The sequence below is a fragment of the Miniopterus schreibersii genome (assembly GCF_964146895.1).
Source record: "Miniopterus schreibersii genome assembly, chromosome: 5".
In the NCBI taxonomy this organism is placed as follows: Eukaryota; Metazoa; Chordata; class Mammalia; order Chiroptera; family Miniopteridae; genus Miniopterus; species Miniopterus schreibersii.
In genome coordinates this window covers 48,831,168-48,843,529 of record NC_138106.1, presented here as the reverse complement: position 1 = coordinate 48,843,529, position 12,362 = coordinate 48,831,168, and the positions used below count along the sequence as shown (strand labels likewise).

The 12,362-nt window shown below is 33.0% G+C and overlaps 1 protein-coding gene across 2 annotated transcripts in view; it reads right to left on the bottom strand.

Annotated features, from left to right (window-relative positions):
- The window catches only part of IQCB1 (IQ motif containing B1), a 49,985-nt gene that overhangs the window by 18,930 nt on the left and 18,693 nt on the right, over positions 1–12,362 (bottom strand). The window contains exons 8-10 of one of the 2 annotated variants that reach the window (XM_081139100.1): positions 5,339–5,517; positions 3,178–3,287; positions 2,464–2,573 (exon numbers count right to left, since the gene is read on the bottom strand). In XM_081139100.1, coding sequence (XP_080995226.1) covers positions 2,464–2,573; positions 3,178–3,287; positions 5,339–5,517 — 399 coding nt within the window. The remainder of the gene's footprint in view (positions 1–2,463; positions 2,574–3,177; positions 3,288–5,338; positions 5,518–12,362) is intronic. The other variant, XM_081139101.1, reaches the window with a different exon arrangement.

The following is a 12,362-nucleotide window of genomic DNA, read 5'->3' as shown; positions in this document are numbered from 1 at the left end:
TGAAAAAGTGTCTCTTGCTAAATCTAAAGTAGCTTTGATGAATCTGGGCCCATAATTGTGAGTGGTGGGCAGTCCCTCCCCCCAAAAAAACAAAAAAGGGGAGAATTAATATGAAATAATGACCTAACCACAAAGAGACAGAAATAACCTTTGCAGAAAGCCCAGCTGTAAAGGAAGCAAGAAAAATTTGCATAAACTGTTGCAACTAATAAAGGAGGAATGCTACTGAAGCCTGAAGCAAACTTGAAATTAAAAATTAAAATAGAACCGGAAGGGTAAAACTATACTGCAGCCAGTCTTAAAACTTCAAACCCAAGATGCTGGAAACAAATTCATTATATAATGTGAGATTTAAATAATTTTGGTTTAAAAGCTTTTAATGAAAATATTTATAACCAATCTGGTTTGGTTACATAAAGCAATGGAATTTCTATTTTAAAATAGTGTAATATGAATTAGATTCCATAGACATCCTTTTAGGTGGACAAAATATGTAATCCTGGGATACTTTTAAATAAAGATTTAATAATGCAAGAGAAAGTAATCTGGCAAATTTGGCAACTATTGTCAGACTAAACATTAAAGGTCTGAATTCATGTATGGGGCACATTTAAATGTAAGAGGATAATAGCTGAGAATAATAGCAGATAGAATCCGTAAGTAATAAGTACTCCACAGAAGGCAAGGCTATGCTAAGAACATCTCAGCTCCTGAACAGAATATACATTGTGACTCTCAAAGCATTCATCATTTCCCTAATTTATGTGAACAAAGAAATCCTTTTTAAAATTTTAAAGGAGGCCCAGCCGGGCGTGGCTCAGCGGTTGAGCTTCGACCTAGGATCCAGGCGATCAGGATTCGATTCCTGGTCAGGGCACATGCCCGGGTTGCAGGCTCACAGCCGATCAATGACTCTCTCATCGATGTTTCTATCCCTTTCTCTCCCTCTCCCTCCCTCTCTCTGAAATCAATAAAGATATATTTTAAAAATAAATAAATAAATAAATAAAATTTTAAAGGCGTTTTTAGGATAGACAATAAACTTCGAGCAATGCTGAAATGGATTATACTTTCCTCTCATGAAGACTATTTAACTAACTAGATTTGCAAATCTTTAAGGGCAAAAAATGTGCCATCTGCATTTTCCTACCATTTTCTAAGTGTCAGGTACTATACAAAAAAACACTTTATATTAATCATATATAGTACATAGACAATTATCCCCAGTTTAGAGATGGGAAATTTCAGGCTGAGAGAGGTAGGGCAATTTGTCTAAGGTCATTCAGCCCATAATTTGCTGAGGGGGGATTCAAACTCAAGTCCGTTTAGCTCTCCCAATATCCAGCATAGCCTCTGACATATATTTGGCACTTGAAATATGTTTAAAGAATTAATGCTTTTTTTTTTTTACCAACAAAACTCATGCCCAATAATATTAATATCCTATCTTTAAGTCTTCTGTGAAGGAAACTTTCATCAATAAAAAGAATGTCTGCTAAGGGACATAGTTAGCCAGAGTGGCTTCAATAACTGCCACTAACCCATCTAGATTCTTACAGGCAATGAAAAGCTGTGTGTGCATGTGCTCACACACGTTAGCTCTTAGGTCATCTTATGAAAAAGTCATTTATGATAAAGAATCTGTTTGTCATGCAGTCTAACTTAAAGAGGAATTTTAGTTCACTATTTTAAAATATTTTTAAAACTGAGAAATGCAGCTGCAGTTATTAAAAGAACAGTTTCAGTTGTTGTTGTTTTTAAATTAACTTCTAGAACATGCAAGTTTCACTTTAGTAAACTAAAATTTAGCTTTAAGTTAGGCTGCCTCAGATGTAACCTCTGAGAAGGCTCAACTTTATCATAGATGACCTGGGAGCTAAGTCATTTGTGTGTGTGTTCTCTTCATTGCCTCTAAGAATCTGGATGGGTTAGTCATATCAAAACCTGGACCATGTCTTTAGTATTTCATTTTTAGTCCACTTGAAATACAGATAAATGACAAACTATGTCATATCTCGATAACCATATCTATCCATGCCTTACTTACTGAGGGAGATTAGGTTAACATACTTAAATACATATACGTGTTTTTATCATAATTACATATAAGCAATTATGGCAATTTTTTATGTTAAGAGCTTAAAAAGGTAATTGATTATAACTGGCTCCCTCTGTTTTTGACCCAGAAAAACATCTTATTAAGTGAATAAGAGTGTGTATTTGTTATATTAGATTCTTTTCTTACTTTATGGCCTTTACTTTGAAAGAACATCTGGTTACTGGAGTGCTGGTACTGAGAAATGTATAGAACAATGAAAGTAAGGATAAAAGAAACAGATAAGAAAATTGAAATAAATAAACAACACATACAAAAAAACAAAATTTCTGTTTTCACTCAATTGTGCTCTAATAAGATATACCTAGCCTTCTTAGGTCATCATTCCTCTCACCAAAATTTTTTACCTGAAATTCCTCTGCAAAGTAATCACAGCAGACGGAAGCTTCTTTAATCTCCTTCTAGTTTGAAAACCCTTCCAATAAGCTTGAATCAAGCATGCTGCTTGATGTAGTTTCTGAAATTAAATGCCAGAATTAATTTAGAGACATCTCTAAGAAAGACTTTTTAAAAAGTTTATCTCTTAAATTATCAGGCCTGGGGAAATATTAATCCCATCTCTAATAAATTGAGCAGGAGACAACACTTTCATAGGCCCATGACAGGGAAGGCCTAAGAATATTAAACCTGACCTCCCAGACGAGGTATGTTAGGCTCACTTAGGCAATACCTATAATGTATTCAAGATATAATCTGATAAGCTTCAAATTCTCCAATTAATCTTACTTCTCAGTCCCTTTATAAGTATTTCATAGTTCTGCTTATTTAACATCTTTGCTTGACATCTTATGCCTGGCCTCACTTATTTAAAGATTCAAGGTATAAAGAACTCTGTACAGGCTAAAAAAGAAAAAAAAAGGCTCTGGTGTTAAAAATTTAATCCATAAGTAACCCCTTTACCCATCAAACTATGACTGCTCTGGATCTTAGGGGGGATTAACTCAAAAAAGGGGGAGAGAGCAAATAAAAAATTTAAAAGGCTATCACTCCAATATTTTGAAACTAAAATATTTAGTGAAATGTTAGCAAATATCATGCATATTATTTTTATAATTTAATACCTGCTCTTCTACTTCCTGATAGACCTTAGGGCTTAACAGGCTAATGAGCTGTCTAAATTCATGACGAAACTCTGTCCCAGGCTTTTGTTTATTTAGTAGACTTCTGAGTCCTGAAATGGAGTAACAAAGATACAGCTATTAATAATAAAATATTTTGTTATCTAATCAGTATTAATTTGAGGTTAAAAATGCTAATTTAGAAACAAATGAACACAATAGGATTAATCACATTTTTCTTTTTCCTTCTCTCAAAGACTTTCAGATTGAGGTCTTTAGGATACTCCTCTGTCCTAAGAGTTCTTATGTGCTCTGTGTCCTAAGAGTTCTTGTGCGATCTGATGCAAAATTTATCTAATCAATGTCTTTAATTAAAAAAGGGGGAGTGGAATCATTGTGGTAAGTCTAAGAGTAGAGATGCATAATTTATTTTCTGTTTGAACATAAATACCTTAGATTGAAACATTTAAAAAAAGATAATGAATACATACTAAGTAATACCTACCCAGTGAAAACACTTAAGCAGGTTATTTGTCATTATTAATTAAAGTTATTATTAAATAAAATATACAGTAATATAAATAACTTGGGGCAAATCAATAGTTTCCTAAGCAAATATTACAGAAATGCTATAACACTATAATGCCGCGTATTCATCCCAAAATAAAACAGAGTAGTAGTATGAGGTACAAAGTAAGTACAATTTTCAAGATATGTTGAGATTATATATTATATGTATTCAATGTAAATAAGTAAGCTACAATGGCTTTGGAGTGTACAAATAGGGAAACCACTATATGGATCTTTCCATGATTTATACTCTCTTTTAAGACTGTTCTCAGCAGTATTAATAATTGTAAAATAAATTGAAGAAATTGATTAAGTTCTACTATTGCGAAAAGAAAGGGAGGAGGATTGTTAAGGTGAAATTCCTTTATAATGAACTCTATTGTAACATTCACATTTCTATGGAAGAAATCTATTTAGATTTTTAAAAATGTACATTTGGCATAATATCTACTAGAGGGTTTTATTACTGGTACTTTCTCTCCCTCTCTAGCCCTTTAACAAAAGAATAACAACGTTCACAGTGATGACTGGTGCAAGGCAAGTACTAAAGTGCCATCAAGAATTATAAAGGGTTTTATTACTGCCATTTTCTCTCTCTATCCTTAGAACAAAATAATTACAATGTTCACAGTAATGACTGGTCTAAAGCAAGTTACTAAAGTGTCATCAAGAATTATAAAAGGCCATTGTAATAATTTTGGTATTAAATGTGTCACATTGTATTATAATCTTTTAAAATTTCCAAATATAACCCTGTATAAATAAGTATTTTTAACAAACTAGAACCCACTTCCTCACCATGTTGAATACAAAAATATACTGTAATGAATTCATGGCTCTGGCTAGCAAAGAAATAAAACAAAACTAACACATAACTTTGGCAACTGGAAAAAAAAAAATGTGGTCTTTATAAATTACCTAATTTTTCTGTGTCTCTGTTCCCACTGCTATAAAATAAGGATAAGAGTAAATATCTCATAGGGTTGTTATGAGGATCAAATATTTAATGCATGTACAGTATGTAGAATATTATCTGACACACAGTAAATGTTCAATTAAATGGAAGCTATTATATGGGAACGGTAATACACTGAGCCCTTTCCACCTTAAATTTTCTGACTTCTTATTCACATATACATTTAATATAGAAATAAGGGAGATGTTTTGTTTTTGAGGAAAGACAATGAGGGAGTTAAAGAGTAATTATTAATTGATGTAAAGATCAAAAGGACTGCCAACCTCTCAGGCACAGCTCTATTTTCTCCAGTAAAGTTAATCTTGGTAAGGTGACCAATCTTTTTGGTCACAATTTTATAACACTATATGGTATATTCAATATACAACCTTTTTTCGAGAGGAGTAAATATTCATTGTAAACTCGTCAACAATGTACCATATGCCGTCTGTTGTGACATGCAGATAGCTTGATTACACGTATAAGGACTTTTTCCTGAATTGATTATCTGTTATGATAGGGTTTTATTTGCACATTTCAGTTACTGACTTTTTCAAAACATAGGAACTGTTTTCAATAAACCATCAATAAAAGTGTTATTTTTTTGAATCTCAAGAAAAGAAAGAATATATGTACTACCTTTGTAGCAGGCACTTAGTCTTAGTAAAATCAAAATTTCCTGATGGGATTCTGCCATCAACAGTAGGAGCTTTGTAGCAGTACTTCTTAGGACTGGACTAGGAGTTGATAAAAGCTTGAAAATAACTTCATCTAAAATTGAATGCAGGGTTTTTGCTTCTATTCTGAGTAAATCACCACTAATAGAACAAAATAAAAAGTACCATTACTAATTGATACATAGATATCAAAACAAATTAAACATAAAATGTTCAGCAACTGGATGCCTGACTGTGGCGTGAGCCAAAAAGGTAACCATTTTTAAAAAAAGTATAGCTTAGTTCCAAGAATGCAGCACAATAAATCAATATTTATTGAATACATACTGTAAGGCACCATGCTAGGTAAAATACGGAATACAAAGTAGCAAAAGGCCTCCTCCTCAGAAAAACCTACAATCAAATTATGGAGTAAAGATAAATGTGCAAAACATTAAAGATTATTCAAAAGCTTCAAGGCAACAATAAGAAGCACAAGACAGTAGTATATGGTTCACTGCTTAAAGATGTATGAAGACAAAAATGTTATAGGAATTCAATTATCAAGTACTTAATATAGAAGGAACATTATCTCTCTTTTGGTATTTCCTTCATCACAATAATAACCTTATCTTGCAGTACAGATACCATGAAAAATTATCTGAAACTTAGAAATAATCAAAAGGGATTACTGGGGTCCTTTACTCAACCAAGGAGTATTCGGTTTTCTCGGTGTGTGCACCTTTGTTTGACTATCTACTTACCATTGATTAGGGAATTTTGCAATTCTTAAAAGTAGAGGTTTCCTTGTAGAAAATAATGGCAGTGGTGCTTATCTGAGAGCAAAAGATTCTTATTTAACAATATAAATGACTTTTGTGCTGTAGGAAAAGGTTCCTACTAGTAGTCTCTATCTGTTCAACTTCTGTGATACAATGTTCTTCTGGTTCCCCCTCTACCCTCCACCCAGAGATTTCTGACCATTCTTTCTCAGTCTTCTTCATTGGCTCCCTTTCCCCATTATAAAGGTTATTTCCCAGGACTTCATTTCAGCCAATTTCCTTTCTCACTTTATTCATATTTCCCACTGAGCTCATCTTCTCATGGTTTTAACTGTCATTTGTAGGCTGATTACTCATAAATTTATAACTCTAGTCCAGATCTCTTCCAGGAGGTCACAGTTTATCTATTCACCTGTCAATGGACATTTGAATCATCTTGTCTTCGGCCATTACAAATAAAGCTGCTATAAACATTTGTGTACACAATGGAATACTACTCAGCCATATAAAAGAATGAAATCTTATCTTTTGTGACAGCAAGAATAGACCTAGAGGGTGTTATGCTAAGTGAAATAAGTCAGAGAAACACAAATATCACATGATTTGGCTTATATGTGGAACCTAAAGAACAAAATAAACAAAATTGAAACAGATTCATAGATAAAGAGAACAGACTGATGGTTGATAGAGGGGAGGGGGTTTGGGGGACTGGGAGAAAAAGGTGACGGGATTAAGAAATACAAATTGGCAGTTACAAAATAGTTACAGGTGATGAATTTCAGAAGGAAAGGGAGGGTAGGAAGAGATTAGCCAAAGAACTTATATGCATATGTGTATAACCCATGGACAGACAAGAGTGGGGTAAAGGCTTATGGTGGGAAGGGAAACAGGTGAAGGGGAACAATGAGGGGAAAAAGAGGGACATCTGTAATAACTTTCAACAATACAGATAAATTAAAAAAAATAGTCATGGGACGTAAAGTACAGAATAGGAAATATAGTCAATAATATCATAACTATGTATGGGGCCAGGTGGGTACCTGAAATATCGCGTGGATCACTCTGGAAAGTACATGATTGTCTAACCACTATGCTATATATCTGAAACTAATAGAGAATAATATTGAATGTAAACTGTAATTGAAAAAACAGGAATACAATAAAACATCCCTGAAAAACAAGTTTGCCACCTTGACTACATAAAATGCCACTAAATGGAAAAGTCTGAATGAGTTAAAAATAATTGAATCTATGCTAGTTATTATAACATGATGCTGGAATCTTGTACTTAGAAACACAGTATTTAAATATAATGATAGCTAAAAGAAGAAGACATGGCTTTATTAGTATGTAGTATTTTCTCTGACTTTTATAAACTCGAGGAATAAACAGCAATTTTTTATTCAAATAAAAAATTAATAGAATATAAACATCTTGAAAATTAAAAAACAACTTTGTGTACAAGTCTTTGCAGGGACTCTTATTTCACTGTCTGATGAATCTATCTATCTTTGTTCCACATAACTCATGCTGAATTCGTCATCAGTCTCCCCAAACCAGCTCCTTATATATTCTTTGTTTTAGTTATACCACTATCTAATTTTTTAACAACTTCATTAAAGTTTAATTGATATAAAACAAATTGCACATATTTAAGGTGCTCGATTTGATAAATTTTGACTTGTTTTACCACCATAATCAAGATAATGAATATATCAGACCCATCACCCCCCAAAGTTTCCCTGTGCTCCACTGTAGTCCTTCTCTCCTTGCCCTCCCTGGCACCGTATCTTTAGACATGAAGACAAAAATACTACAGGAATTCAATTATCACTTAATGCAGAAGGAACTTTATCTATCCATTGGTATTTCCTTTATTACACTAACAACCTTATCTTGCAGATGTCATAAAAATTATCTAAAACTTAGAAATAGTCAAAAGGGGTTACTGGCTATCTTTACATTCACCTCATTGAGGAGTATGTGATTTTCTAGGGGTGTGTAACCACTGATCTACTATTTGTCACTAAAAATTAGTTTACATTTTCTAGGATTTTATGCAAATGAAAACATACAGTATGTACTTTTTTGGGCTGGCTTCTTTCCCTGAACACAATTAGTTTGATAATCATCTGTTTTATCACTTGTATAAAAGTTCCTTTTTTTATTGTTGAGTAGTAATCTATTGTATGGCTACACCAGCTTATTCACCTGGAATGGACATTTGGGTCATTTCTAGTCTTTGGCTATTACAGATAAAGCTGCTTTGAACATTTGGTACAAGTCTTTGTACGGACATATGCTTTCATTTTTCGTGGGCAAATAAATACCTAGCAGTGGAATGGATAGGTATATAGATGTTTATGTTTGCTTGTTTAAAAACTGACATACTATTTTCCAGTGATTGCATATTTTACTACTCCCACAAGCAGTGAATGAGTTCTTCCATATCTTTAACACTTGGGTCAATCACTATTTTAGCCGTTTAACAAGTGTGTAGTAGTATCTTCCTCATTACTAATGTTGCTGACCATCTTTTCATGTGCTATTTGCCATATATGTATATCTTCTTTCATGAAGTATCTGTTCAGATCTTTTGTCCATTTTCAAACTGTTTTTATTATTAAAATTTGAGATCTCTTTATACATTCTGGATACAAGTACTTAAGATAAAAGCTTTGTATATATTTTTTGCCAGTCTCTATCTTGTCTTTTTTATTTTGTTAAACAATGTCTATTGAAGAGCATACTAAAATTTTGAAATCTAATTGATTTCTTCTTTTATAAATTTTACTTTTGGTGTCATATCTAAGAAATTTTGTGCAACCCAAGGTCATAATAGTTTTCTACTAGTTTCATTCAAGTAGTTTTATAGTTTAAGTTTTATATTTAGATCTATTATCCATTTTGAATTAATTTTTGTATATGGTAAGAGGTATAGATCAAAATTCTTTTCTTTACATATTGAGAGCAAATTGTTCCATCACTCTTAAAAAGACTATGCTTTCCTCACTGAAGGACCTCTATACTGCTTTTGAAAATCAATTGTTCACATATGTGTGATTCCATTTCTGGATTCTACTGTTCCAATGATACATTTGTATATCTTTGTACCAACACCTCATTGTCTTAATTATATTTGCTTTATTTAAAAAGTCTTAAAGTTAGGTAGTGTTAGTTCCCCAACTTTGTACTTTATTTTCAAAGTTGGTTAGAATATTTTATATTTTAGGTCCTTTGACTTTTATGTGGATTGTAAAGATTGGCTTGTGAATTTCTGCAAAAATGGGATTTTGATTGGGACTGTGTTTAAGGAATACAGTAAGTCTTCAATTAATGTTGTCGACAGGATCTGTTACTTTAAGCAAAAAGATGTGTAACCAATATTACCATAGGCTAATTGATATAAACAAGAATTAAGTTCCTATGGCATCTCATCAATGTTATAATGAAACAACGATAAACAAAATGATGCTATTCAAAGACCTGCTGTGTATCCATTTGGAGAGAATTAAAATTTTAACAATATTGCACCACTGATCAACACAGTAAATCTTTTCATTTCCACATTCTTTATTTCCTTTCAGCAATGTCCTATAGTTGTAAGTGAATAGGGATTTCACATCTTTTATCAGATTTAATCCTACACATTTCATGTTTTTATGCTATTATAAATAGCAATATTCTGAAATTTCAATTTGAGTATTAATTGATGGATATAAAATTTTAATTTATACTTTTATACTGATTTTGTATCCTACTACCCTTGCTATATTCACTTAATTAGTTTTAATGGCTCCTTTGTACATTACATTAGATTTTCTACATGGATAACTGCCATCTCCAAATACAGAAAGTTTTGACTATTCCTGTGTATATGGATAACTTTTCTTTTTCTTGCTTGACTGTACTGGCTAGAAACTCCAGTACAACGTTTAGAAATGATCAGAGTGGGCATCCTTGTCTTGTTCATGATCTTACAGGGAAAGCATTTAGTAATTTACCATTAAGTATCCTAGCTGTAGGTATCCTAGATGAACTTCAAGATGACCATTAAGTATCCTAGATGTCCTTCATCAGGCTGAGGAAGTAGTACCTTCTATTACTAATTGACTGAGAAATTTTCTTTTTTTAAATTGAATTTATTGAGGAGACATTGGTTAATAAAATCATAGGTTTCACATGTACAATTCTATAATACCTCATCTGTATATTGTATTGTGTATTCATCACCCCAAGTCAAATCTCCTTCACTCACCATTTATCCCACCTTTACCTTCCTCTACCTCCCCTATCCCCCTTTCCTTCTGGTAATCACCATACTGTTGTCTGTATCTATGAGGTTTTTTTTTTCTTTTTCTTAATCCCTTCACCTTTTTCACTCAGCCCTCCAACCCCCTCCCCTCTGACAGCTGTCACTCTGTTTTCCGTATCTATGAGTCTGCTTCGGTTTAGTTTATTTTCTTAGATTCCACATATAAGTGAAATTGTATGGTACTTGTCTTTTTCTGACTGGCTTATTTCACCTAGCATATACTCTCCAGGTCCACCCATGCTAGAGCAAAATATCTCCTTCTTTACTGCCAAGTAGTATTCTACTGTGTAAGTGTACCATAGTTTTTTATCCACTCATCTACTGATGAGCACTTGGGCTGCTTCCAAATCTTGGCTATTGCAAATAATGCTTCAATGAGCATAGGGGTGTGCATATATTCTTTCAAATTAAGTGTTTCAGGTTTCTTCGGATATATTTCCAGAAGTGGCATTGCTGGGTCATAAGTTCCATTTTTAATTTTTTAAGATAACTCCAAACTGCTTTCCACAGTGGCTGTACCAATGTCCATTCCCACCAACAGTGCAAAAGCGTTCCTTTTTCTCCACATCCTCGTCAACAGTTGTTGTTTGTTGATTTATTGATGGTAGTCATTCTGACAGGTGAGGTGATAACTCATTGTGGTTTTAATTTGCATCTCTCTGATGATTAGTGACATTGAGCATCTTTTCATATGTCTATTGGCCATCTGTATGTGCTCTTTGGAAAAGTGAATATTCAGGTCCTTTGCCCATTTTTTAATTGTTTGCTTTTGGTGTTGAGCTGTTTAAGTCCTTTACAAATTTTGGATATTAACCCCTTATCAGATGTATCATTAGTAAATATGTTCTCCCATTCAGTGGGTTGTCTTTTCATTTTGATGGTTTTCTTTGCTGTGCAAAGTTTTTAGTTTGAAGTAGTCCCATTTGTTTATTTTTTTCTTTTGTTTCCCTTGCCCTGGGAGATACCAGAAAAAATACTGCTATGAGAAATGTCCGAGATTTTACTGCCTATGCTTTCTTCTAGGATTTTTATGGTTTCAAATCTTACATCTAAGTCATTGGTCCATTTTGAGTTTATTCTTGTGTCTGGTGTAAGAAAATGGTCTAGTTTCCTTTTTTTGCACGCATCTGTCCATTTTTCCCAACATCATTTATTAAAGAGACTGTCTTTACCCCATTGTATGTTCTTGCCTTTGTCAAATATTAACTGACAATAAAGGCATGGGTTTATGTCTGGGCTCTCTATTCTGCTCTGTTGACTTGTATGTCTGTTCTTATGCCAGTACCAGGCTGTTTTGATTACTATGGCCTTGAAATATAGTTTGATATCAGGTAGTGTGATTCCTCCAGCTTTGTTCTTTCTCAAGATTGCTGTGGCTATTCGGGATATTTTGTGGTTCCACATAAATTTTTGGAGTATTTGTTCTAGTTCTGTGAAATACGCCATTGGTATCTTGTCAGAAACAGAGCAAGCAAAATGATGGCTGAGCAACATTTTTATTTCTTTAAAAAATTTTTTTATTATAGTTGACATACAATATCATATTAGTTTCAGGTATACAACATAGTGATTGGACACATGTATCTTACGATGTGATCATCATGATCAGTTTAACAATCATCTGTCACTCTGCAAAGTTATTATATGTTATCGACATATTCCCTATATTGTACATTACATCCCTGTGGCTTATTTTATAACTAGAAGTTAGTTGAGCAACAATTTAAAAATACTGAAAGAAAACACTGTCAAACTAAAATTTTATACTTAGCGGAAATGTTTTAAATAAAAGGCAAAATATTTCTTCAGAAATCACCAGCAGATCCACACTTCAAGAAATGGTTAAGGAAGCCCTTCGGCCAGAAGGAAAGATTTACACAAAATATGAAGAATATCAGAAATGGTAATTA